The sequence below is a fragment of the Symphalangus syndactylus genome, chromosome 7 (genome assembly GCF_028878055.3).
Source record: "Symphalangus syndactylus isolate Jambi chromosome 7, NHGRI_mSymSyn1-v2.1_pri, whole genome shotgun sequence".
Taxonomy (NCBI): Eukaryota; Metazoa; Chordata; class Mammalia; order Primates; family Hylobatidae; genus Symphalangus; species Symphalangus syndactylus.
In genome coordinates this window covers 10,071,512-10,099,279 of record NC_072429.2, presented here as the reverse complement: position 1 = coordinate 10,099,279, position 27,768 = coordinate 10,071,512, and the positions used below count along the sequence as shown (strand labels likewise).

Here is a 27,768-nt window from a genome sequence, read left to right as displayed (position 1 = left end):
CTCTTGTTGCCCAGTATGGAGTGCAATGGCGCAATCTTGGCTCACTGCAACCTCTGCCTCCTGGGTTCAAGCGATTCTCCTGCCTCAGCCTCTAGAGTAGCTGGGATTACAGTTGCCCACCATCACACTCGGCTAATTTTTGTATTTTTGTAGAGACAGAGTTTCACCATGTTGGCCAGGCTGGTCTCAAACTCCTGACCTCAGGTGATCTGTCCACCTTAGCCTCCCAAAGTGCTGGCACTACAGGCGTGGGCCACCACACTCGGCCTTCATTTTTTTTTGATAGAACCGATACCCCACTAACATCTCTTTCATGAGAAACAGGTTTACAATTCTATTTGTATGCTTTTAGAGAAACATCTATCTCCATTCTCAGATTTAAATTTATGTACAAAAACAAAGACACGATATATATATAAAATAAATTTCAACGTGAACCCAAGAAAAATGATTTGTCTGAGCTGCCAATAGGTTTTCAAAACAGCCTACCCACCCATATTAGTAGGACAATTCAGACTCAAGATAACCACTAAAGCAAATTTTTTTAAATCTGCAATTGCCAAGAAACCAAGGAGTACCAAGGCACAATTAAGATATGAATCAACAGAAACAAAAGTGACACACCCACATTCTCCCTCTGTAACTTTAAAGAACAGCAGGGATATAAGGTAAAGCGAATGTTTAATGAACTCAGAATAACAACATACCATAAAAGTTTTTCTTATAAAAACTTAATGTGGTATGAGACATTTGTTGGCCAAAAAAAATTCTCTTTGGTAACATTACCAGTGGTGACCAAACAATGTGTTTGGGCAGAAACAAAATCAATATCAAGTATTAATATTTAAAGCTGAAGGAATCTTATAGCAATCAAGTACTTTTGGAATTTAGAGGCAATAAAATTGAGGCTAAGAGAAGTGAATTGATCATTTAGCTAGAAGTCAAGAAATTCTTCATAAGCTCAAATAAAAACAAATGTTATCATTTATCACCCTCTAACAATACTTGACAGCATTACTAAAAACAATAACTCAAATAAGATACTCTCCATTTCTATACACACAGAATACATACATATCACACATACACACTTCAAAATCTGAAACTACTGTAGTTCTAGCTGATGCAGGAGGATTGAATGAGCCCAGGAGTCCCGACGCAAGCCTGGGCAACATGACAAGGCCAGTCTCTAAACAATAAACAAATATAAAACTTTGTCTTAGTTAGGGTTGTTAAAATAAAATAAAACAAAACAAAACTAGAAAAACTTCAAGAGCTAATGGGGATACAAAAATTAGCCGGGCATGGTGATGGGTACCAGTAATCCCAGCTACTCGGGAGGGTGAGGCAGGAGAACTGCTTGAACCCAAGAGGCAGAGGTTGCAGTGATCAACCACTGCACTCCAGCCTGGCAACAGAGTGAGACTCCATCTCAAAAAAAAAAAGAGCTAATGGTGGCAGTTATCAAAAGCACAGGATGCTACACCTTCAAAACAGGTAGTTCAGAAAAACTAGCCTAATTTAGATTTTGACAATGTCCAAGAAAACCTCATCTTAGCCACTTTAATCTGTGTTCAAAATGCCCTTCAACCTGAAGAGTCAAGTCTTCAAGTAAAAAAATAATCTGCCACATATAGCAACAGGACTCCAAGTACTAAATTGGTTCACCTGCACTCATGGTGCTGGCAGGCCAAAATCCATCCTTTTTTTTTTTTCCTTAATCATATGTATACCTCCATCTTGAGAAATTAAATCTGAACTCAATCAAATGCCTTTAAAAGCATTAGCCTACTCTCAATGAAGAGTTATTCGGAAAAAGCTTAAAATAACCAAATTCATACAACAGAGATAAATTTAAAAATCAAAGTAAAATTTTGCCCAAGCTTATGATTAGCAATAGGATTTCAGCTGTGAACCGATAAGCAACCAAAAACAAATTTGTTACAAGTTTCCCTTTAAGTGGCCTGTATATATACATATACGTATATATTTAAGTTGTACCAAAAACTGCTTACAAATGGCAATTCCTGTGAAGTAGATGATGATGAAGTTCCAGGTAATTCTAGCATGTTTCCTAATGTACTGGTACTGGAATCTGGATCATCCTGAAAAGATAAATTTATTGAGTTTAATTGCTCTTCTATTGTAATGTTTGTATCTCCTAGTGAAAAGGGGGCTGGGAGAAGGGCTGCTTTTTCATTGCTGCCGTCCACTTCATTTCTTTGCTTATTTTTCTGTGTTTCAGTCTGAGGAGCTAATGGCAAGAATGGCGATTTGACTGCACCGTGTCTACTCTCTGGTGTGCTGTCTTGTTCACTTCCCATGGCCACTTTTACACCATTCTCTGATTTAGTCTCATAATTGCAGGTGGCATTGGTCTGAGTTTCCTCAAAGATCTCCTCTATACTCTCATCCTCTGTGACTGGCTGTTCTGGGTCCATTTCAGAATCTACATCTGCATCGTCCACACAAGTAAAATTCTCAAAGTGCAGAAAGCCATTCTTGATAGTCTTTGTTACTTTTACCTGGAGTTCAGGGGAGTTATTACAAGAGGGTTCCTGTTTCATAGCAAGTGCTGTAGGACCACCAGGACTCAAGGAAGTGCAAACAATTGGCGTCTGAGCTCTTGAATCACTTTTTTCAGGGTCTTGAAAGGATTCTGATCCATCAGCAGACCCATTTAAATACTCTACATTGATCATGGAGGCCAAATCCTGTAGTCTCCGCAGTGGAATGTAACAAGATGGAGAATCTTGTCCATAAGCATTTTGGGATGTTCCACTGACAGTCGATAACTGCATAGTACACCCATTAAGTGGCTCAGAAAAATTGGATTGACCATTACCGAAAGGGCTGTCCTTGTCTTCAGGGGCATCTAAATTCACTGGATTGGAAAAGGGCAGCAAACAATTTCTTCTGGGTAGTTCACAGGTCTGATCCATCCTGGGCCGGCATCAACCTGGAATCCAAAGGCACAGCAATTAATCTGAGTTAATAGGCCATCTGACTCGACTCTTTAAAATGGCAGCCACTTCAAGGCCTAGTGGCCTCTATGCCTTTCTGCTGCACTTCCATGGGCAGAAAAAGTTCCCCCGACTGGAGATGAAAAAATGGCCTCGGTGAGCCTCTGAAAACTCCATTTTCCCGAAGCTGGGCCGATCCTGCCACATAGAAACAGCCCGTCTCTTTTTCCTCCTCTGCAGACTGGTGGACACTTGGGATGAACTAAAATTAAAACCCCTCTGCCCGTCAAAATTCCCAATTCTTGATCAAACAGGAATCGTCCTCCCCCTCCCTCGCCAGGGGTCGAGCAGCTGGATCTCTCAAAAGCAAAAGGCTGAGGGGTCCAAGGGGGGCTCCTGGACCCTGCACAAAAAGGTACCCCCCCTTCCTGGCTCGCTCGGGCGCAGCGGTCACAATAGCGCTGCACTCTGCGCCCAGCCAGCGCCGGAGCCTTTGCAGTGGCGGTGCGCAGGCCGCAGGCGAGCCGGCCGAGGCGGGTGCACCCCAGAGCTCGCCTTCCTGAATGCAGGCCTGCTGGATCCGCAGCTGCAGGGCCCAGAGGCCTGGACGCGGCAGAGGGAGAAACCGAGGCGGCCAGCGAAGCCCAGTCAGGGCAGCAGCAGCTGCTACAGCTTGAAAAACATGGCTGCTGCCGACGCCGCCGCCGCCTGTCCGGGCCGCGCTCTTTCCCGCAGCCGCGGCAGCACCTCCCAGCCGAGCCGATCGCTCTCATCAATATTCAGCACCAAGCAAAGTTTGCTGAGGGAGGGCAGCCGGCCCCGCGCCCCGCAGCCTGCTACCTGAGGGGAGGCGGAGGCCGAGGTGCTCGCGGGCGGCCGGCGGGGCACGGGCCGCGCCGGGAGGAAGTTCGCGGCAGCCCGGCCAGCTAGGCCTGAGCCCGGCTGGTAGTGATGGAGGAGGGGGCCGGCGGCTGCAGCGCCGCCGGCCACCAACCCCGCACCGCGCCTGGCCCTCCCCCGAGCCCCTCACCTCACGGCCACCACCATCTTCCCCGCCGGGCCACCTCCTCCCTCCCTCCTCCTCGCGCCTGCCCGCCGCCCACCCCAGCGCACTAGTTACCGTGCCCCGCGCCCCCTCCCGGGCCAGCTGGGGGGAGGGGGTGACCCTCATTACACTGGGGTGCGAGCGGAGCGGTGGGGAGAGAGCGGGGCTGCTCGCCGCACCCCCCTCCCCCCGCGTCTCTCTTCAGGGGAGAAGGCAGCGAGCGCGACCTGCCCCGGCCTATTCCGCCGCCGCCTCCTCCTCCTCACACCCCCACCGCGCGCGCCCCCGCGGCCGCGCGTGCGACAGAGCGCCTCGCGCCGGCCCGCGTGCGGCTGGGCCCCGAGTGCGCGCGCACCCCTTCCCCCACCGAGCGCGCGCGTTCCCTTGCCTCACTCTTCGGGGTTCAGGGCGGGTGAAGTCGGGCTTGCGAGCGCGCCGCCCAATCAGCGGAGCTGCCGCTGCCGCCCCCTCCCCTCCCCATGCGCGCCCGCTCGCGGCCGAGGCCTACGGGCCGGCCCGGCTGCCCGGGCGGGGCCTGAGGCGGGCTCCCCAGGGGCCTCGCGCGCCTCCTTGGAGTGTCGGGGCCTGCGGGCGTCGTGGGTGGCATTCCGATCCCCTCACCTACCTCGGGGCACGGCGCTGGCCTCGGGCCGCACACGGCTCCCGCACCCTACGCGTCTCGAACCCCAACCCAGGCGGCACCTGGCGCGGCTGAGGCCTGTCCGATCGTCCCGCCAGCCCTGCTCGGGCCCGCGTCAGTCCCGGCCTCCATCTTAGGTTACAGCCCAGGCTCCCCATCCACTGGGCACCTGCCCTCAGCCCGCTGGGTTCGGCCCGAGGCCAAGGCAACCCCCCTCCTGCCGCAGGGCTCACCTGGGAGCTTGGGCTGGGGTCTTCGAGGCCTCAGGCCCCGAGCAGACGCGGCCGCAGGTGAACCCCCCTACGCGGCCGCACCCCAAACCCACACCACCACCACCACCACCACCACAGACCAAGCTGAGCAGGAAACAAAATGGAGGCAGCAGCTCGGGTCTGCCTCCCTCAGCCAAGCCTGTGCAGCCCCAGGGCTCCCTCCTGTCTCAGGCTCGACGCCCGCGAGGCAGAGGCTGGATCGTCCCGGGTGCCGCGGGCAGCCGCCCTACAGCAGAGCAGACGGGCCGGGGACTCGGCCCTGCGGTGCCCACAGCCCCTCACCCACCACCCCTTCCCGTCCCCCTCCCCCCATCCCTCTCCCTCCCCTTGCCGGGCCGTGCGGGGTGAGCGGCTCCGGGGAGCCGGGTCGGGTTACCCGCCCGGGCACTGCTCGCCCGGCCGTGGCCTCCGCGGGAGAACGAAGCCAGGCGACCCCAGCGCTGAGCCCACCCCCTGCACCGAGCCGGGCTGCAGCCTGACAGCGCGTCCGCACCTCGGCCTGCATCCGTGCGGCCCCCGCCCAGGGAGGCCGAGTCCCCAGCCCGGGCCCAGCCGGGACGAAGCTCCCTCACCACCCCCGAGCCCAAGGGTCGTCGCAGCCTCGGGCGGGGCGAGGGGAACGCCGGGGGAGGGGGTCCTCTAGTCCCTGCACCGCCTCCCGCGCCTAGTCAGGGTCTGGGCCTGGCACGGGGGCTCGGGCAGCGGGCGCCGGCCGGCGTGGGTATGTGCGTGCGCGCCGGGCTGGGGGCCGGGATGGGCCGCGCCTCGCACCGCGGGCGCTGCAGTTCTCGGCACCCAGGCAGATGGCCCTCTCGTGCCACCGCCGCCCAGAGCGGGCCGCCTGCTCCGCAGCCCGGTTCCCCCGGGAGTGCGCGCCTCGCCCCTGAGGGCCGGGCATCTGGACCCCGGCGGAACTGCGCCGGGACACGGGACCGCCCGGCTGGCCGGGACAAGCCCGCTGGCGCAGCCCTCGGCCTGGGGCCTCACGGCCTGCATCCTGCACCGGGCCCGCAGCACCAACCCCAGCACGGCCGCGTGGCGTCCAATCCCCCAAGACAGCGGAAGGGCGGGACAGGGAGCCCAAGCTGGGCCTGAACTTGCGACTCCAGCCCCTCGGGCCCTTCCCCCAGCCCGGACTCCGTCGCCCCCTGGGCTTGATCCCCACCAAGAAGCTCACCTCAGGAGTTACTTGGTCCCTATGGCGCTAAGCGCCTTCTCGCTGTTCAGAGAAAGCCAGATCCGGCCGCCATAAAAAATTCCGCCTCCTCCAGAAAGCCTTCTGTGATTAGATTTGGAGTTAACTCCATCTCAAGCTGAGGGCACCGCCCTCGAGGGCCACGTGACTACTATTCTTCCCATGGTTTAGTAAATGTGCATAGTTATTGCCCCAATGGACTGTTTACTCACTGCCTTCTGTTAACTTTGAGCCCACCTGGGAGAAAGGCCATTTTTGGCGTTGCCCTGTGTGACATTAGTGCTGGCCAGCTAAACTCCATCCTTCCCCTGCCTTCACCCAGCGACTGGCCCAGCAGGCGTGGAGCTCGAGATGCTCTTACCCTTTTGCTCTCCAAGGCTCACAGTCTAGTGATGGAGGCTCCCAAGTCAACAGGCCCTTAGCACATGTCTGCATGTGCCAGATGCAGACCCTGCCAAGACAGCAAGTGGGCTTTGTTAGAGGGAAAGCGCCCACTGGAACGGGAGTGATGAGAGGGCTGTGACCTCAGGGAGGCTCCTTCTGTTGAAGAGTCTGAGGTACCCTGAAGATTCTCAGGTGCAAAGTCAGGTTGGCAGTTGTCTATGTGCTGGGACCAACCAGAGAAAAGTCGAGTCTATACCTACAAGGGCCAGCTTTTTGTTCTGCCAGGGTCACTCACCCTGCTAATCCCATCTGGGCAATTCAGCTCAACAGGGAAGCTCTGACTGGTTCCTTCTTCACACCTAATAATTTGAGCCAATCATTTTGACTGACAATTACTCCTCTGCCAATTGCCCCAATTCATCAATGCTCCTCCCAGTCCTTTACTTTGCCACTAACCATCCTGAGGGCCTGAGAGCTGCCTTGAACTAGTCACTTAACAGTCCTGAGCCTCAGTTTCCCCATCTGCAACTTCCAATGCACAGCACTGGCTGCGAAGATTCTGTAAGGTAAAGGTCTAAGTATTAGCAGCCTACACTTAGACTTAGTTATAGGCTGAGCACTTGATGAGTGCTGAAATGTAATTCATCGCTTCATTCAGCAACCATTTCCTGCATTCCAGGCAGTGTGCTGAGTGCTGGGGAAACAAAAGATGAGATCCTGGCCTCGGGAAAAGACAGTTAAATAAAGGTGCTAAGGTGTGAAAATAGGGTTGAGACAACAGTTTCTTCCAAAGCTCACCTGTGAACAACATTGCCCTGCAGAACCCCTCTCTCCCACCTCCCAGCTCCTCTGGAAGACTGAGGGCCAAAAGGAGATTGGCAGCTGGGGATGAACTGCTTGCTGACAGGTGTGGGGGAGAAGACCAGGACCCCAGGGAAAACCTATTAGACTTCTCTGGGGTAACCCCTGAGGGCCCTCCCTGCCTCTTAGGGTAAAACTTGGCCACAGAGGTCTCAATCACAGCCGACCCGTCTCCAGCCTCCCCATCCGGCAGGCCCTGGCCAAGCATCTCATGTGTGCCAGCACTACGTTGAGAAGATCCACAGCACCATAGATTCTCACAAGGACACTGACTCCTTGAGTGGGGGCAGAAGGGAGAGGACTATGTCCGTGTAGGGTGGGGGCCTGGGATGTACACTCAGCTCTCCTCTGGCTGGTTGTCTCAATCCAGGGACCTTTTCTGGGCCTGTGACTGCCATCCTTAGGACTGAGGTAAGAATCAGTAAACACTTGCTGGGTCTGTACTATGTACTGGACACTGTCCTAGGCACTTCACATACAGTCGTTCCTATGTCCCTTCACCAGCCCTACGAAGAATTGAGGTCCAAGAGACTAAGCCCTCATGCAAAGTGTCAGCACCTTAACTCTCACCTGGTATGATGGGCCTCACGTGCTTGTTCTCAGCCTGTCCACCCTACAAATACTGCCTGTGAAAAGCCCAGCATGGTGCTCACACACAGGTGCCCAGGAATTTGAATGACAGGCAGAGGGACTCTACCTTAGGCTGAGTTTCCTCATCTGTAAATCTTGGTTACTGATAATTCCTACCCTGGTGAGATATAATAGATACTTGTTGGGACATTTGGCCAATGTATAGTGACCTCTTTTTTCTTAGAACCACCCCTTTTCATTCATTAATTCCATAAATATTTTGGGGGCTCCCCGTCACAGCCTTGTGGAAAAAGCAGACAGGTAATAACAAGGCAGAGAACTGAGTATGAGAGAGAAGCCAAGGGTGCTGGAGAAGCTGAGAAGGTCCTTGAAACCAACTCAGGGGTATCCTTGAGGAAGCAACATCCAGAGAGAGTCCTGGAGGATATTCAGGAGTAGCCAGGCAAGAAGGGGAAAAGGCAGAGATTCCAGCAGAGTCCAGAGAAACATCAGCCTTCAGAGGAACTGACCACACCAAGCATGGCTAGTGTATGTGCCGGGGTGGAGGTAATGAGTGCGGAAAGAGGCTCAAGCGAGGATGGGGCGGACACAGAGGCCTCACCCTTCAGGGCTTGGTTGATCAAGTTAAAGAGTTTAAGCTTTGGCCGGGCGCGGTGGCTCAAGCCTGTAATCCCAGCACTTTGGGAGGCCGAGGCGGGTGGATCACAAGGTCAGGAGATCGAGACCATCCTGGCTAACACGGTGAAACCCCGTCTCTACTAAAAAAAATACAAAAAATTAGCCGGATGCGGTGGCAGGTGCCTGTAGTCCCAGCTACTCGGGAGGCTGAGGCAGGAGAATGGCGTGAACCCGGGAGGCAGAGCTTGCAGTGAGCCGAGATCGCGCCACTGCACTCCAGCCTGGGGGAGAGAGCAAGACTCCGTCTCAAAAAAAAAAAAAAAAAAAGAGTTTAAGCTTTATCCGGAAGGCAGTAAGCAGCCATGGAAGGTGAGGGAGGAGGATAATGGCATGATGGCATCTGAGCAGTAGAAAGCTCACTCTTCCTGTGTCCAGAAGACACTGGATCCTCCCCTAGAAACACAACTCTAGCAAGGGCTCTGCCTGTTACAATAACAGTTGTAGCTTATCCTCTTCTATTCCAGCTACCCTGCAGGATACTCATTTACTCCTCTGAGATGGGTATTATTGTTATCCCCATCTTCTAGAAAGGAAGCATGACTTGCCCAGAGACAAACTCCCATCCTAGTTCCAGCTCCTTGTTCCCACTGAACAGGAACAGCATCTGCCTTCTGACTAAACAGTTAGGTCTTGGGAGAGGCATGGAGGTCTTTGGCAATTAATGCTGAACAGAGCTGGTGAACACCAGGACCATGCCTTCTGATGGGTCTAGGAGCTTCCTTCCTCTCCCTACCCACGGATTTCCCCAAAATTGAATCGTTTTCAACTTAAGATCAAGGAAGGCCTGGCCACATCTAAGACCAGGCAGCCCTCCAGCAGTCTTCTTCCTGCCCCAAATACCAGGTCCTGTCGCTAACCTGAGCCTGTACCCCCAGCCTGAAGGACTCAAGCATCCACCTTTAAGTTTTCTTCTTCTTAAACCTCCTTCTGAATCTTGGTATGGTGACCACTAATCCCTGCCCTCCTGCTCTCACTTCCCCCAACTGCCCAGTGCCAGGACAAGCCACATCCTGTCCAGCCTATGCTCATGCCAGTCACTCTGCCTTTTCCCCTGGGCTAACTCCATTCACCCTGTTTAGAAGATTCCTCCTCCTGGTAGTCTTCCCACCCCTACAGGCAGCCATTTTTCCCTGAATGAGTCCTGGTAGTAACTAATGGCTTCTAAATCGGGTCTCATCCAGTTGGAGAGTCACTTCCAACAAGACTAAGGACATATACTCTCTGACCTCCAGTGACCAAGCCCAGACTGTGAGGCTCAGAGTGAGTGCTCCAGAAACATTTCATGATGCCTGATCTATCCCTTCCTCTCCTCTCCAAGCCTGTGTCTCCATCACACAGAATTGTGGTTTCAGTAACGGACCAAATGAGTTGTACAAGACTCAAATCCTCCCAAAAAGCATTCAAGATGTTTGAGGAACAAAGAGCTTTTGGTGCCAGACAATGCTTTACAAAGCGTAAGAGGCCAGGTACAGTGGTGCACGCCTTTAGTCCCAGCACTTTGGGAGGCTGAGGCAGATGGATCGCTTCAGCCCAGGAGTTCAAGACCAGCCTGGGCAATATGGCTAAACCCTGTCTCTACAAAAAACACAAAAAGTAAGCCAGACGCTGTGGTTCACATCTGTAATCCCAGCACTTTGGGAGGCCAAGACGGGTGGATCACATGAGGTCAGGGGTTTGAGACCAGCCTGACCAACGTGGTGAAACCCCGTCTCTACTAAAAATACAAAATTAGCCGGATGTGGTGGCGCATGCCTGTAATCCCAGCTACTTGGGGGGCTGAGGCAGGAGAATCGCTTGAACCCAAGAGGCCGAGGTTGCAGTGAGCTGAGATCGCGTCATTTCACTCCACCCTGGGCCACAAGGCGAAACTCTATCTCAAAAAAAAAAAAAAACAAAAAAAAAACAAATTATCCTGGCGTGGTGGTGTATGATTCGCACCCATAGTCCCAGCTACTTGGCAAGCTGAGGTGGGAGGATCGCTTGAGCCCAGGATGTGGAGGCTGCAGTGAGCCATGTTCATGCCATTGCACTTCAGCCTGGGTGACAGAGTGAGACTCTGGCTCCAATAAATAAATAAATAAAAGTATAAGAGACCTTATGACCAGGCTCAGTGGCTCACACCTGTAATCCCAGCACTTTGGGAGGCTGAGGAGGGCAGATCACGAGGTCAGGGGTTTGAGACCAGCCTGGCCAACATGGTGAAACCCCATCTCTACTAAAGATACAAAAGATTAGCCGGGCGTGGTGGCACGTGCCTGTAATCCCAGCTACTAGGGAGGCTGAGGCAGGAGAATCGCTTGAACCTGGGGGGTGGAGGTTGCAGTGAGCTGAGATCCCGCCATTGCACTGCAGCCTGGGCTACAGGGCGAGACTCTGTCTCAAAAAAAAGAAGAGCTTATGTGAGCTGGAGTCAGATGGATACAAATTCAAATGGCAGCTGGGCCATTTACCAGGAATGTCCTTTTCGCTCTTTGAGCCTCACAAATGGGATAGTTATGAAGATAAAATATTCAAAGTACGTATAACCTGGCCCTGGGCCCAGCACAAAGCAACTGCCCACTGGGCACCTCCTTCAGGATGCCCCCAGGTTCCTCAACCCAGTTATCTGTCTTCTCTGTCCCACCCCAATCCTGCTCCTTCTCTAGGCATCTGATTTTGTTGGATGCACCCCCAGCTTCATATCAAGCCAAGCACTTCTGAACCTACTGATTCAAAACAGAGGAAGAGAAAGTGAGAGGATGCTGGGTTCTGGCAGTGCTTGGATCAGGGAGTGGGAGGAGGAGTATGGGGAAAGGGGGAGGTCTCCAGCCAGTGGCCAGAAAGGTGGCTGCACCTCCTCCTGGGTGAGGATTAGGGTTTATAGCTCACCCACCCACACCTACCCCTTGTTGCCCCTCAAAGAGAAGATATCCTATTTTACAGATGAAAACAAAGGCTGAAAAGCAGCTCGTGAAAGCACTGCTCTTGCTAGTGGAGGAATGACAAAGAGTTTGTACCCAGTAGTTGCTCAATAAATACTAAAAGGGCTGGGCGTGGTCGCTGAAGCCTATAATCCCAGCACTTTGGGAGGCCAAGGCGGGTGGATCACTTGAGGGCAGGAGTTGAAGACCAGACTGGGCAACAAAAATTTAGCTGGGTGTTGGCTGGGCGTGGTGGCTCACGCCTGTAATTCCAGCACTTTGGGAGGCCAAGGCAGGCAGATCACAAGGTCAGGAGATTGAGACCATCCTGGCTAACACAGTGAAACCCTGTCTCTACTAAAAATACAAAAATTCGCTGGGCGTGGTGGCGGGCACCTGTAGTCCCAGCTACTTGGGAGGCTGAGGCAGAAGAATCGCTTGAATGGCGATTGAAAAAACAAACAAAAAAAAAAACCTCTAGAGCTGTAGATTCAGCTAGCTTGATTTATGGAAAATGTGTCTGAAATGGCAAAGACAGGCCCCATCATCAAATCCCTCAGCCAGGCTGGGTGCGGTGGCTCACGCCTGTAATCCCAGCACTTTAGGAGGCCTAGGTGGGTGGATCACAAAAGGTCAGGAGTTTGAGACCAGCCTGACCAACATGGTGAAACCCCATCTCCACTAAAAATACAAAAATTAGCCAGCCATAGTGGTGCACACCTGTAATCCCAGCTACTTTGTTGTTGAGGGCAACAGAGCGAGACTTTGTGTCAAAAAAAAAAAAAAAAAAAAAAAGGCCCTCAGCCAACTCAGATTGACTTTCAGTCAGAAAAGATCTCACTTTGTTTCTCATGAAAACCAGTGTTAGGCTGGACGTGGTGGCTCACGCCTGTAATCCCAGCACTTTGAGAGGCCGAGGTGGGTGGATTACCTGAGGTCAGGAGTTTGAGACCAGCCTGGCCAACATGGTGAAACCCTATCTCTACTAAAAATACAAAAAATCAGCCCAGCATGGTGGCAGACACCTATAATCCCAGCTACTCAGGAGGGTAAGGCAGAAGAATTGCTTGAACCCAGGAGGCAGAGGTTGCAGTGAACTGAGATCACACCATTGCACTCCAGCCTGGGTAACAGGAGCGAAACTCCATCTCGGAAAAAAAAAAAGAAAGAAGTAAACCAGTGTTCCAGTGTTAGTATGCATCCCTGTGACAGCCATCCCTTGCTGGATTCTAATTCTAGAACAGACAGACAAGATCAGAGCTTAGCCCGAGTTTGTTGGGTAAGGCCTGGGAAGCTCTGCAGGCTCCCCAGCACCCAGTCTCTGAGGCACCCTGCCCGCCGCCCCCCTGCCGCCTCCCAAGGAGATTTACTTGAGTGAGATGTGGCTTTTCCCTTCTTAGTGAGAAACTGGCAGAAAGAAGACCTGAAGAGATGTGATTTCTCAGGCCCACCGAGGACAAATGGAAGGTGAGGTCTGGGAACTTGTCCTTCTAACTCCAGCCATACTCAGAACAATCTGGAAAGTCTTCATATCTCTCAGGCAAAAACTTTAAGCAAAAACCGAGATTGGAAAACAGGGCTTTGTAGAACAAAGACAGCAGTTGTGAGTGGGGGACAGCAGGACAGGGCTTTTTCCAGAGGTCCTATATAGTTGGCCTCTCTATTACAGGGCCTGGGTTTGCGGTTCCCTTTGCCACCCCATGACTACTCCTGTCAATCAGCTGGAGTCCCTCCTCAAACAGGTATTCTTTGGCCCCTCCCCTGGCTCTAGGAGCTCCTATCAGGTCCCAGGTCACTCTAGCACATCTTCCTGTTGAATTGCCTTAGAGCTATTACTGCTCTCCGAAATTACCTGATGTTTTTCCTATTTATTTCTTTATTTTCTTTTTGTTGAGATATAATTATCATACCATAAAATTCACAAAGAGTACAATCCAGAGGTTTTGGTTTTTGGTGTTTTTTTGAAACAGGGTCTCACTCTGTCACCCAAGCTGACGTGTAGTGGCGCGATCTTGGCTCGCTGCAACTTCCGTCTCCCAGGCTCAGATGGTCCTCCCACCTCAGCTTCCTGAGTAGCTGGGACTACAGGCACAAGCCACCACTCCCGGCTAATTTTTGCATTTTGTACTTATTGGCCATTTATAATCTTCTTTGGAGAAATATCTATTTAGATCCTTTGCCCATTTTTAAAAAATTGGTTAATTTGTCTTTATTATTCTGTTTTGGTTTGTTTCAGAGTCTCGTTCTGTCGCTCAGGCTGGAGTGCAGTATCATGATCTCGGCTCACTGCAGCTTCTCCTGCCTCAGCCTCCTGAGCAGCTGGGATTACAGGTGCTCATCACGCCTGTATTTTTGGCAGAGGCGGGGTTTCACCATGTTGGCCAGACTGGTCTCGAACTCCTGACCTCATGCCTGCCTCAGCCTCCCACAGTGCTGGGATTACAGGTGTGAGCCACTGCACCCGGCCGTCTTTATTGTTGAGTTGTCAGAATTCTTCATGTATTCTGGATATGTCCTTTATGAGATATGAAATTTACAAATATTTTATCCCATTCTGTGGGTTGTCTTTTCATTTTCTTGATAGTGTCATTTTAAATACAAAAATTTTAAATTCTGATCAGGTCTAGTTTTCCTGGTTTTTCTTTACTTCTTTTTTCTTTTTTTAACATAGGCTCTCACTTTGTTCTGTCACTCAGGCTGGAGTGCAGTGACACAATCTGGGGTCACTGTATCCCTGATCTCCAAGGCTTAAGTGATCCCCTCCACCTCAGCCTCCCTAGTAGTTGAATTACAGGTGTGTACCACCATGCCTGGCTAAGTTTTATATTTTTTTGTAGAGACAAGGTTTCACCATGTTCCCCAGGCTGATCTCAAACTCTTGGGCTCAAGGAATCCACCTGCCTTGGCCTCCCAAAGTGCCAGGACTATAGGTGTGAGCCACCTATTTTTTCTCTGTTGCTTGTGCTTTTGGTATCATATCTAAGAAACTACTGACCAAAACTCAATCATGAAGATTTACCCTTATGTGTTTTGCCAAGAGTTTTACAATTTTAGTCCTTATATTTAAGACTTTGATCAATTTTGCATTAATTTATGGTGTGAGGGAGGGGTTCAATTTCATTCTTTTGCATGTGGATATCCACTTGTCCTAGCACCATTTGTTGAAAGGACTATTCTTTCTCCATTTGAATGGTCTTGGCACTCATGACCACAAAAGCACAGGTTTATTTTTGGATTCTTATTCCTACTCCGTTGATCTATAGACCCATCTTTTTTTTTTTTTTTTTTTTTGAGACGGAGTCTCGCTCTGTCCCCTAGGCTGGAGTGCAGTGGCACGATCTGCAACCTCTGCCTCCCAGGTTCACGCCATTCTCCTGCCTCAGCCTCTCCAAGTAGCTGGGACTACAGGCGCCTGCCACCACGCCCGGCTAATTTTTTTTTGTATTTTTAGTAGAGACGGGGTTTCACCATGGTCTCGATCTCCTGACCTCGTGATCCGCCCGCCTCGGCCTCCCAAAGTGCTGGGATTACAAGCGTGAGCCACTGCGCCCGGCCAATAGACCCATCTTTATGCCAATACTACGCAGCCTTGATTGCTTGATTTTTGTTCTTGTTATTATTCATACCTGTGTCTTTCTGGTTGTCTATAATGGAAACACCAAGAGGTGAGGACTTCTTCACTGCTCTGTTCCCAATGCCTAGAGCAAGACATGGTGCAGAGTAGATGCTCAATAAATATTTGTGAACTGAATGAACAAATTATTGAATGAGTACAGTCCTGTTGGGAAGAGGCCAATTGAGAGGGGAAGGTTGAAGGTACAAGACCAAGAGATGACTGAGGCAAAGAAGGTGCAGGGTGTGTGGATGGGGTCACAGGTGAAGGCATGGGCCGTGGGCCATGGACCAGAGGAGGAATGCCTCAACCTCTGACACTGCAGGGAAAGGCAAATTGGGGCCTCAGCTGTGTTTTATGCGGGAAGGTAAGGAAATTGAAGGAAGTCCCAGCCAGTGCCTCTGTTTTCCTGGAGAGGTGAGAAGTGAGATCATTAGCTGAGGTAGAAGGGAGGCGCAGTAGGCTCAAGGAAGCTGAGGACAACTGAATAAACTTGGGGCTCCAGCCCAGATCACTCCAGTCACAGGAGAAGGGTGCCCACTGGTTAGGCCCAACCATGGGCTGAAGTTGGGGGTGGTACCAGAGGCGGGGTCAAGGCGGGTTCTGGGGAGGAGGGGTACCAGATGAAAAATGGAGCTGGGGCAAAGGTAGGAAATATGTTCAGTTTTTCAGTTTTTCCTTTTTTGAAACAGAGTTTCTTTTTTTTTTTTTTTTTTTGAGACGGAGTCTTGCTTTTTCACCCAGGCTGGAGTGCAGTGGCTCGATCTCGGCTCACTGCAAGCTCCGCCTCCCGAGTTCACGCCATTCTCCTGCCTCAGCCTCTTCGAGTAGCTGGGACTACAGGCGCCTGCCACCACGCCCGGCTAATTTTTTGTATTTTTAGTAGAGACGGGGTTTCACCGTGGTCTCGATCTCCTGACCTCATGATCCGCCCACCTCGGCTTCCCAAAGTGCTGGGATTACAAGCGTGAGCCACCGCGCCCGGCCTTGAAACAGAGTTTCTATTGCCCGGGCTGGAGTGCAATGGCGTGACCTCAGCTCACTGCAATCTCTGCCTCCCAGGTTCAAGCGATCCTCCTGCCTTAGCCTCTGAAGTAGGTGGGATTACAGGCGTGTGCCACCATGCCCCGCTAATTGTTGAACTCTTCAGGTTTTTTTTGTTTTTTTTTTGAGACGGAGTCTCGCTCTGCTACCAGGCTGGAGTGCAGTGGTGCTATCTTGTCTCACTGTAACCTCCACCTCCCAGGTTCAAGTGATTCTCTTGCCTCAGCCTCCCAAGCAGCTGGGATTACAGGCCTGCGCCACCACGCCCAGCTAATTTTTGTATGTTTAGTAGAGACGGAGTTTTATCATGTTGGCCAGGATGGTCTTGATCTCTTGACCTCTCGGCCTCCCAAAGTGCTGGGATTACAGGCGTGAGCCACCGCGCCCAGCCTGTTCAGTTTTTTTTTTACAGATGTACTTTTTTTTTTTGAGACAGAGTCTCATTCTGTCACTCAGGCTGGAGTGCAGTGGCGCGATCTCGTCTCACTGCAAACTCTGCCTCCCAGGTTCAAGCGATTCTCATGCCTCAGCCTCCCGAGTAGCTGGGATTATAGGTGTGTGCCACCACACCCGGCTAATTTTTGTATTTTTAGCAGAAGTGGAGTTTCACCATGTTGGCCAGGCTGCTCTCCAACTCCTGACCTCAAGTGATCCGCCCACCTTGGCCTCCCACCACGCCTGGCGATATCTTAAACACATACAGAAAAGGCCAGGCGTGGTGGCTCACGCCTGTAATCCCAACACTTTGGGAGGCCCAAGTGGGCGGATCACCTAAGGCCAGGAATTTGAGACTAGCCTGGCCAACATGACGAATCCCCATCTCTAATAAAAATACAAAAATTGGCCAAGCTTGGTGGCTAACGCCTGTAATCCCAGCACTTTGGTAGGCCAAGGCAAGAGGATAACCTGAGGTCAGGAGTTCAAGACCAGCCTGGCCGACATGGTGAAATCTTGTCTCCACTAAAAATACAGAAATTAGCTGGGTGCGGTGGTCTGCGCATGTAATTCCAACTCCTGGGGAGGCTGAGGCAGGAGGATGGCTTCAACCCAGGAGGTGGAGGTTGCAGTGAGTCGAGATTGTACCACTGCATTCCAGCCTGGGCGACAGAGCAAAACTCCATCCCAAAAAACAAACGAAAAAGCAAAAATTAGCCAGGTGTGGTGGCATGCACCTGTAATCCCACCTACTTGGGAGGCTGAGGCAGGAGAATTGCTTGAACCCGGGGAGGTGGAGGTTGCAGTGAGCCGAGATCATCATGCCCTGCACTCCAGCCTGGGTGACAGAGTGAAACTCTATCTCAAAAAAAAAAAAAAAAAAAAAAAGACAAAAAACCAGAAAAGTAAAAAAGAAAAATAATGGTTGGGCGCAGTGGCTCACGCCTGTAATCTCAGCACTTTGGGATGCCTAAGGGGGCGGATCACCTGAGGTCGGGAGTTCGAGACCAGCCTGACCAACGTAGAGAAATCCCGTCTCTACTAAAAATACAAAATTAGCTGGGCATGGTGGCGCATGCCTGTAATCCCAGCTACTTGGGAGACTGAGGCAGGAGAATTGCTGGAACCCGGAAGGCTGAGGTTGCCGTAAGCTGAGATCACACCATTGCACTCCAGCCTGGGCAACAAGAGCCAAACTCCATCTCAAAAAAAAAAAAAAAAAGAAAGAGAAAAAAGAAAACAAAAAAGACCTGGACTCAATATGTGTTAACATTTTGCATATTTGCTTGGTAGACTTTTTTCTAAGCCATTTCAAATTGAGTTACAGAAATCCTGATACTTCTCACCTACAACACTTAGTAAACTCCAAAAAGGAGGACAGTTTTCTGCATAACCACAATACCACCTAACAATAATTTGCTTCAATCTAATGCCTTTTCCATATTCAAATTTCCCTAAAATGTCTTTGGTGGATCATACACTGGTCCTTGTATCTCTCTTTTTTTTTTTTTTTTGAGATGGAGTTTTGCTCTTGTTGCCCAAACTGGAGTGCAGTGGCACAATCTGGGCCAATTGCAACCTCTACCTCCCGGGTTCAAGCGATCCTCTTGTCTTAGCCTCCTGAGTAGCTGGGATTACAGGCGCACACCACCACGCCCGGCTAACTTTTGTATTTTTAGTAGAGACGGGGTTTTGCCATGTTGGCCAGGCTGGTCTTGAACTCCTGACCTCAAGTGATCCACGCGCCTCGGCCTCCCAAAGTGCTGATATTGAGCCACCATGCCCGGCCAGTCCTTGTATCTCTTAAGTATCTTATAATCTAGAACGTCCCCCACCTAAGGTTTTTTTTTTTTTTTTTGAGACAGAGTCTCGATCTGTCGCCCAGGCTGGAGTGCAGTGGCGCAATCTCGGCTCACTGCAAGCTCCGCCTCCCGGGTTCACGCCATTCTCCTGCCTCAGCCTCTCCGAGTAGCTGGGACTACAGGCGCCTGCCACCACGCCCGGCTAATTTTTTGTATTTTTAGTAGAGACGGGGTTTCACCGTGGTCTCGATCTCCTGACCTCGTGATCCGCCCGCCTCGGCCTCCCAAAGTGCTGGGATTACAAGCGTGAGCCACCGCGCCCAGCCCACCTCATGTTTTTTTGTTTGGGGGTCTCACTTTGTCGCCCAGGCTGGGGTGCAGTGGCTTGATCTCAGCTCACTGCAACCTCCGCCTCCTGGGTTCAAGCAATTCTCCTGCCTCAGGCTCCTGAGTAGCTGGGATTACAGGCACACACCACCATGTACCGCCATGTCCGACTAATATTTTTGTATTTTAGTAGAGACAGGATTTCACCATGTTGCCCAGGCTGATCTTGAACTCCTGAACTCAGGCAATCCACCCGCCTGACACTCTGGGCCTCCCAGAGTGTTAGGATGATAGATGTAAGCCACCATGCCTAGCCACGCCTGGCTAGTTTTTGTATTTGTAGTAGGGAAGCGGTTCCACCATGTTGGCCAGGCTGGTCTTGAACTCCTGACCTCAGGTGATCCACCTGCCTCAGCCTCCCAAAGTGCTGGGATTACAGGCATGAGCCACCATGCCTGGCCTATTTTTTTTTTTTTTTTTTTTTTTTTTTAGATGGAGTCTCCCTCCTGTTGCCTAGGCTGGAGTGCAATGGCTTGGTCTTGGCTCACTGCAACCTCTGCCTCCTGGGTTCAATTGATTCTCCTGCCTCAGCCTCCCAAGTGGCTGGGATTACAGGTAGCTGCCACCATGCCCAGCTAATTTTTGTATTTTTTAGTAGAGACGGGGTTTCGCCGTGTTGGCCAGGCTAGTCTAGAACTCCTGACCTCAGGTGATCTGCCTGCCTCAGCCTTCCAAAGTGCTGGGATTACAAGTGTGAGCCACCACGCCTGGGTATTTTTAAAAATTAATTAATTAATTTTTTTGAGATGGAGTCTCACTCTGTCACCCAGGCTAGAGTGCCATGGTGTGATCTTGGTTCACTGCAACTTCCACCTCCTGGGTTCAAGCCATTCTCCTGCCTCAGCCACCTGAGTAGCTAGGATTACAGGCATGTACCACCATGCCTGGCAATTTATTTATTTATTTATTTATTTATTTGGTATTTTTCGTAGAGACGGGGTTTCACCATGTTGGCCAGGCTGGTTTCCAGCCCCTGACCTGAAGTCATTTGCTTGCCTTGGCCTCCCAAAATGCTGGGGTTCTAGGCATGAGCCACCGTGCTTAGCCTTGGCCAAGCATGTTTAAGTAAGGCAGGTGCTGGTGCTCCGGCATGTTAGGTTTGGAGAGCTTTGAGGGACATCAGGGGCAGATGTCATGCTAGTGGTTGGACACACATGTAGTTTGAAGATCTGGAGAAAGAACTAGGTGAGAGAGAGTACTTCCAGGGTCATCACAGAGGAGATGAGACCTGAAGACTTCGTAGGGGTGAGAGGCAGTGAGAAAACCCAGGACATCTGAGAATGAGCACCCCAACGAGATGGGCATTTCCAGAGGAGTGAGTGTAAGAGAGGAACAATGGGAGGACGACCTGAGGCTGGACAGTCAGCAACAGACCTGCTCTTCCCCTCTCCCAGGCAACAATCCCAAGCCCCTCCCCTGGACAGTCAGTTGGTAGATCTAGAGTTGATACCAAGTACTCTGGAGGAAAATTACAGAGGCCTTAAGTGATATGGCATCTCCAGAATCAAAACTGGAAGTACAGGGATTGGATATTTCTTTTTTTTTTTTTTTTTTTTTTTTTGAGACAGAGTCTTGCTCTGTCCCCCAGGCTGGAGTGCAGTGGCGCGATGTCAGCTCACTGCAAGCTCTGCCTCCCGGGTTCAAGGGATTCTCCTGCCTCAGCCTCCCGAGTAGCTGGGACTACAGGCACCCGCCAACACGCCCGGCTAATTTTTTGTATTTTTAGTACAGACGGGGTTTCACCGCGTTAGCCAGGATGGTCTCGATCTCCTGACCTCGTGATCCGCCCGCCTCGGCCTCCCAAAGTGCTGGGATTACAGGCGTGAGCCACCGTGCCTGGGAGGGACTGGATATTTCAAGGAGGAATAAGGCTGGTGGCAGAAGGCCTGGCTAATTGGCTGTATTAACGAGCCATGTAATAATGAGGAGTTGAGGATGGTCCTCATGGTGGTGGCATTTCCAGTCTGGGTGATGGCATGCCCAAGGAGAAATCCCAGGGGGCAGCTGGGGAACTTAGGGCTAAGATGGACCCTGGGCCTCTGGGCTGAGCACAGACAGGACTGAAGCTAAGCCATAGAAAGAGAGAGGGCCCTTCTGTCTCCTGCATCACTGGCCTGTGGCAATGAAAGGTCAGAAACACCCCTTGAACACCCAGCCACATGCTTCCCATATGCTGACCCCATCTAGGAGACCTGTAAACTCTGTTCCTACCTGCAAATCCAGCCTCATCCCCTACCGGGTTCCCCTCAGTCTCCACCCTTTGGCCACACTGGCTCCTTCGGTTCCTGGATTCAGAAGCCCTTCCGCTGTTAGCCTAGCACTTTCCATAATCCTGTGTGGTGGGTCTTATTTTGTTTTATTTTTTATTTTTTGAGACAGAGTCTCACTCTGTCACCCAGTCTGGAGTGCTGTGGCATGATCTCAGCTCACTGCAACCTCCGCCTCCCAGGTTCACGCGATTCTCCTGCCTCAGCCTCCCCTGTAGCTGGGACTACAGGCGTGTGCCACCACACCCAGCTGATTTTTGTATTTTTAGTAGAGACAGGGTTTCACCATGTTGGCCAGGATGGTCTCGATTTCCTGACCTCGTGATCCGCCTGCCTCGGTCTCCTAAAGTGTTGGGATTACAGGCGTGAGCCACCGTGCCTGGCTGTAGTGGGTCTTTAGAGTGCCCATTGCCTGAGCTGGTGTCGGAGAGGCAGCACACTGTGAAGTTATGAGCACAGACGCTGGCCCAGAAGGCCTGATTTGAACCCCCAGCTCTGCCACTTAATAGTGACCTTGGGTAAGTTATAGAGAACTTCTCTGTGCCTCTGTGATCACTCTGTAAAGTGGGATTTTCTTTTTTTCTTCTTCTTCTTCTTCTTTTTCTTTTGTTGAGATGGAGTCTCACTCTGTTGCCTAGGCTGGAGGGCAGTGGCACAATCTCACCGCAACCTCCACCTCCCAGGTTCAAAGGATTCTCCTGCCTCAGCCTCCTGAGTAGCTGGCATTACAGATGTGCACCACTATGCCTAGCTAATTTTTGTATTTTTAGTAGAGACGGGGTTTAGCCATGTTGGCCAGGCTGGTGATTCACCCGCCTCGGCCTCCCAAAGTGCTGGGATTGCAGGTATGAACCACCATACCCAGCCTAAAGTGGGATTGTTGAGAGGTAATATGTGAGCTTAGAACAGTATCTGGCACCTGGCAAGTCCTCCAATGATTGTAATCATGATTATTATTTTAGCGAGGTTCACACAAAGTTGGTGCATGGCAGCCTTCTAGCAAGATGTGTTTCAGTACCTCCCTGTTGTGTTATAAACATTCCCACCTTATTGCTGGTGTTTTTCCTGATGTAAATCCCATGGTTTCATGTCCTGTCCTACTACTGTTCCTGTATAGCTTAAATTTCCCCTTGTTAGACCAAGTGAAGGGATTGGGGGATTGGAAGACTAAAAAGTCTTATGGTTACGCCCTTGTTAACAAGCAGTGTACATTCTAGTAAGGGGCAGTAGGAAGAAAAAGCCTTAGTACAAGGCCGTGTGTGATGAGATTGTGAGTTCCTCTAGGGTAGGATTATCCACAATCGTAAAAACTGTTACCAACGTGTTTTGGGAGCTCACAGTGTGCCAGGTAGGAGACTTTACAATCTTCACAAAGATACTGAAGTAGGTATTAGTAGTCCCATTTTCCAGAAGAGGTATCTGAGGTTCAGTGAAGTTAACCACTTGTCCTAGGTCACATGGTAAGCAAGTAATTTTTCTTTTTTTTTTTTTTTTTTTTGAGACGGAGTCTTGCTCTCTCCCCCAGGCTGGAGTGCAGTGGCGCGATCTCGGCTCACTGCAAGCTCTGCCTCCCGGGTTCACGCCATTCTCCTGCCTCAGCCTCCCGAGTAGCTGGGACTACAGGCACCCGCCACCGCACCCGGCTAATTTTTTGTGTTTTTTTTTTAGTAGAGACGGGGTTTCACCGTGTTAGCCAGGATGGTCTCGATCTCCTGACCTTGTGATCCACCCGCCTCGGCCTCCCAAAGTGCTGGGATTACAGGCTTGAGCCACCGCGCCCGGCCAGCAAGTAATTTTTCTTTCTTTTTTTTTTTTGAAACAGGGTCTTGCCCTGTCACCCAGGCTGGAGTGCAGTGGTGTGATCTCAGCTCACTGCCGTCTCTGCCTTCTGGGCTCAAGCGATCCTCCCACCTCAGCCTCCCGAGTATCTGGGACCACAGGCACACGCCGCCACGCTCTGCTAATTTTTGTATTTTTTGGTAGAGACGGGTTTTGCCATGTTGCCCAGGCTGGCCTCAAACTCCTGAGCTCAAGCAATCTGCCCGCCTTGGCCTCCCACAGTGCTGGGATTACAGGTATGAGCCACCATGCCCGGCATTTATTTGGGATTACAGGGGTGAGCCACCATGCTCGGCATTTATTTACTTATTTATTTGTTTATTTTTGAGGCAAGGTCTCACTTTTTCGCCCAGGCTGGAGCGCTGTGGCGTGATCTCGGCTCACTACAGCCTGCCCCCTCTTGCTCAAGTGATCCTCCCACCTCAGCCATCGGAGTAGCTGGGACCACAGGCGCGCACCGCCACCCCCATCCCCGGCTAATTTTTGTTTGTTTGAGACCGAGTCTGTCGCTCAGGCTGGAGTGCAGTGACTCCATCACCGCTCACTGCACCCTAGAACGCCCGGAATCAAGTGATCCCCTCACCTCGGCCTCCAGGGTAGCTGGGAGTAGAGGCGCGTGCCACCACGCCCGGCTAACTTTTGTATTTTTTAGTAGAGACGCGGTTTCGCCATGTTGCCCAGGCTGGTCTCAAACTCCTGAGCTAAAGCAATCCGCCCGCCTAGACCTCCCAAAGTGCTGAGATTGCAGGCGTGAGCCACCGCGCCCCGCGGAGCAAGTAATTTCAACTTGGTTCTGCTTGCTTCCAAATCTCCTAAAACACTACTTTGGACCAGAGAGGGTAAAAAGGACATGACCCCAGAAGCCAGCGAGAGAAAAAGGGGGGATTTATCAGAAGGATGCAGGGTCCGGGCGTCTGGGACAGGCGGCCTCCCCAACTCCCTCGGCCGGCGGAACAGGGTAATGGGAGACCCGGCCCCAGACTCCCAGTTCGGCGCCCGCGGAACCCAGCCGGGTGCACGTGGCCGGCACAACCTCTGGGCCCTGCAGCACTCAGGTCGGGCTTCCGCTCCCGACCACGCGCGGGCCGCATTCCTGGGAGAACGCCTCCGATTGGTCCGTTCGGTCAGGTGGCTACCACGGGCCAATCAGCGGCGGCTGGTGCCGTGGGCCGCGCGAAGGGCTCTGCGGCGGTGGAGCCTCAGAAAAGATAATCTTTGTGCGCTGGGCTTCGCCGGCAAAGGGCAGCCAACTCCTATTAACGTTCAGCGTGTCCCAGATCTTGCTAGCGACCCCACTGGCCCTTTGTGCCTGTTTATCTGAATTCACCACCAGCCCTGCCGCAGCGCTTAGAGAACGAGACAGAGAACAACTGGGCCGGCCCTCCTCGTGGGTTTGAGTCCCGCCCTATTGCTTCCATGGGTTTTTGTGTCCCTTTCTCCTCTCTCGCCTCTGGAGCGCCAACCCTTTCCTGCCTTCTTGCTCCTTCCCGGCAGCCCACAAACGGCCGAGAAAAATCTCAACTCCCCTGCAACCAGGCTCTGCTCCTCCTCGCCTCCACTGTCCTGTCCCCTCCTCCTCGTCTGCCTCCGGATCCCACTGCACCCTGGCTTCAGATCACCAGTAGTGCCGCTGTAGCCAAATCCGGTGACGTTTCACGCTCTTTGCTGCTTTACTCTGAGAAGCATTTGACTCTTTACCCCACTTGAACCAACCAGGTTTCCAGGCCATCCGACCCCTACCTGATCCCTCCTAATTCTCACAAACCCTTCTCTATGCCTCCATGTCATGGGTGTGTCTCCCCTTTTCCCTGCCTGGCAAACAAAGGTGTCGCGGTGCCCCTTCCCAGGCCCACTTTGCTTATCATTCACCCAGTTTCCACGAGGGATCTTCATCCACTCAGCACGTGCATTCCCTAGATGCCAGTAATGCTGGGGCCTCAGTCTAGCCTAGAATTGTCCCACAGCCCCAAATTCACTACCTGGGAATCTCACAGATAACTCAGGCTCAACATAAGTCATTCATTCAATAAATACGTATTAAGCTGTGTGCTTATTTATAGTAAACATCTATATCTTTATATATAGATATATTTTTTTCAGATGGAGTCTCGCTTTGTCGCCCAGGCTGGAGTGCAGTGGCGCGAAATCAGCTCATTGCAACCTGCACCTCCCGGTTTCAAGCGATTCTCCTGCCTCAGCATCCCAAGTAGCTGGGACTACAGGCGCACGCCACCGTGGCCGGCTAACTTTTGTATTTTTAGTAGAGATGGGATTTCACCGTGTTGGCCAGGCTGGTCTTGATCTTTTGACCTCGAGTGATCCACCAGCCTTGGCCTCCCAAAGTGTTGGGGTTACAGGTATGAGCCACCACGTCCGGCCAACATTAGGTGTTTTTTTTTTTTTTTTTTTAAGAAAGTCTCACTCTGTTGCCCAGGCTGGAGTGCAGTGGCGCCATCTTGGCTCACTGCAACGTCCGCCTCCCAGGTTCAAGCGATTCTCTTGCCTCAGCCTCCCTAGTAGCTAGCTGGGATTACAGGTGTGTGCCACCACGCCTGGATAATTTTTTTGTATTTTTTTTTTTGAGACGGAGTCTCGCTCTGTCACCCAGGCTGGAGTGCAGTGGCGCGATCTCGACTCACTGCAAGCTCCGCCTCCCGGGTTCACGCCATTCTCCTGCCTCAGCCTCTCCGAGTAGCTGGGACTACAGGCACCTGCCACCACGCCCGGCTAATTTTTTGTATTTTTTTAGTAGAGACGGGGTTTCACCGTGGTCTCGATCTCCTGACCTCGTGATCCGCCCGCCTCGGCCTCCCAAAGTGCTGGGATTACAAGCCTGAGCCACCGCGCCTGGCCAATTTTTTGGTATTTTTAGAAGAGACGGGGTTTCGCCATGTTGACCAGTCTGGTCTCAAACTCCAGACTTCATGTGATCCGTCCGCCTCAGCCTCTCAAAGTGCTGGGATTACAGGTGTGAGCCACCTCGCCCAGCACACAAGTTACCATTAATAAATATTTCTTTATTGCTGCATGCAAGAGCTTGTAGTGCTGTCCATTGTGACAAGCACACAGGGTGTACTTCATTACTCTGTACTGAATGCATGTAGAAAGGATGTCCGGCATAGTACATAGCACAGAGGAAGTGCTCCATCAAAGTTAGCTCACTTCCTCTTTAGAAGCTAGGAGGGCCTGGGAATTCAGTCTTGGGAGCCTTGGCTAGGATGGAGGAGGGAAACTGTGGGAAAACCGAGGCGTCATCCCTCAGACAAGCTCTTCCCCAGCCATAGGAACTATCCCAGCACCTCACCCCCAGTGCAAAAGCTACATAAGTGACTTAAACTTCAGAGATAGAAAGCAAAAGTGAAAGTCTTTGCCCTTGTCCACTCCCAGAGCAGACCTCTGATCTGTCAGCTCAGCAAAGGCAGCACTGCCCAGTGATGGGGGCGGGAGGCTGAACCAGGACTGATGGCCTAGGACAGGCAGCTGCTGCAGCTGTCCTGGGAGACGCACAGACTAGGGTTCAAAACTTGGTTGGAGGCCGCACGTGGTGGCTCACACCTGTAATCCCAGCACTTTGGGAGGCCTAGGGCAGTGGATCTTTTGAGGCCAGGAGTTCAAGACCAGCCTGGCCAAGATGGCAAAACCCCATCTCTACTAAAAATACAAAAGGCAGCTGGGCATGGTGGTGTGCGCCTGTAATCTCGGCTACTACTCACTAAGCTGAGGCAGGAGAATTGCATGAACCCCAGAGGCAGAGGTTGCAGTGATCTGAGATTGCACCACTGTACTCCAGCCTGGGCGACAGAGCTAGACTCTTACCTCACACACAAAAACAAAAAGACCAAACCTGGTTGGGTGATCTTGGGGGTATGAATTGACTTCTGTGAGTCATCATTTCCACCTATAGGCAGGGGATATGAATGGACTAAAGGAGACTCCTTAGATCTCTCCCTAAATCTCCCTCCATCTCTTAGAGGCATCTAGAAAACATTGGTATTTGGCTTTTTGCTTTGGCTGAAAGGGAGGGAGAAGCAGAGCGCTCATGGTGCACTGTCGCCACCGTGTGACTAGCTGGGGAATTGCATGGGGAAGGTTCTCAGGCCCAGGAAAGCGCATCTGGACTGTGCAATTTGTTGTTGCTGTTGTTTTTGAGACAAGGTCTAGCTCTGCTGCCCAGGCTGGAGTGCAGTGGCGCGATCTCGGCTCCACTGCAACCTCCGCCTCCCAGGTTCAAGCGATTCTCGTGCCTCAGCCTCCCGAGTAGCTGGGACCACAGGCGCCTGGCTATGGAGTTCAGTGAAGACTGAGATTGGCCCCTGCTGCCAGCATCCTCTCGCACTGCCTACAGTGCTGTCATCTCCGGGGGAGTGAGCAGCCTACCCCTGGGCTTAGGGTACTGGTGGTGCCTTCTCTGGCTCTAGAACTTTTGTTGACTTCTCAGTGTGGCATTCAAGGCTCCTCACAGCTGGCGCCCTGGACACCTGCTCTGTACTTGGAACTCAAGAGTGACTTAGCCCAGACCTGCCCCGAGCCACTCTCCCTACTTTATCCTCCCTTCTCGGTCCTCCTGGAGCTCCTTTTGTTTTCTCCCTGACTGAAATGAAGCGCATTTCCCCGGTGAGCATATTCAGTTCCCGAGATAGTATTCATGGAAAAAGCAACCATTGATGAGTGCCTGCTGTGTGCCTGGTGCTGTGCTGGAGCCTTGTGGGTATTCATTCTACCTACTCTTCACAAACCTCACTGGGCCAGTTACTACAATTGTCCCCGTTTTGCAGAAGAGTACAATGAGGCAGGGAAAGGTAAAGCTGTCCACCCAAAGTCATATAGTCACTGAATGTGACAGAGCCCTGCC

The 27,768-nt window shown here is 51.8% G+C and overlaps 1 protein-coding gene across 7 annotated transcripts in view; it reads right to left on the bottom strand.

Moving 5' to 3' along the window:
* NSD1 (nuclear receptor binding SET domain protein 1) overlaps positions 1-5,023 on the bottom strand; it is a 174,551-nt gene extending 169,528 nt beyond the window's left edge. The window contains exons 1-3 of one of the 7 annotated variants that reach the window (XM_055285106.2): positions 4,882-5,023; positions 2,846-2,959; positions 2,016-2,105 (exon numbers count right to left, since the gene is read on the bottom strand). In XM_055285106.2, coding sequence (XP_055141081.1) covers positions 2,016-2,105; positions 2,846-2,875 — 120 coding nt within the window. In that variant the 5' untranslated portion in view covers positions 2,876-2,959; positions 4,882-5,023. Of the gene's footprint in view, positions 1-2,015; positions 2,960-3,803; positions 3,915-4,083; positions 4,313-4,881 lie in introns of those variants that run through there. The other 6 variants (XM_055285105.2, XM_063642512.1, XM_055285104.2 and 3 more) reach the window with 6 other exon arrangements.
* Between the last annotated feature and the right edge of the window lie 22,745 nt (positions 5,024-27,768).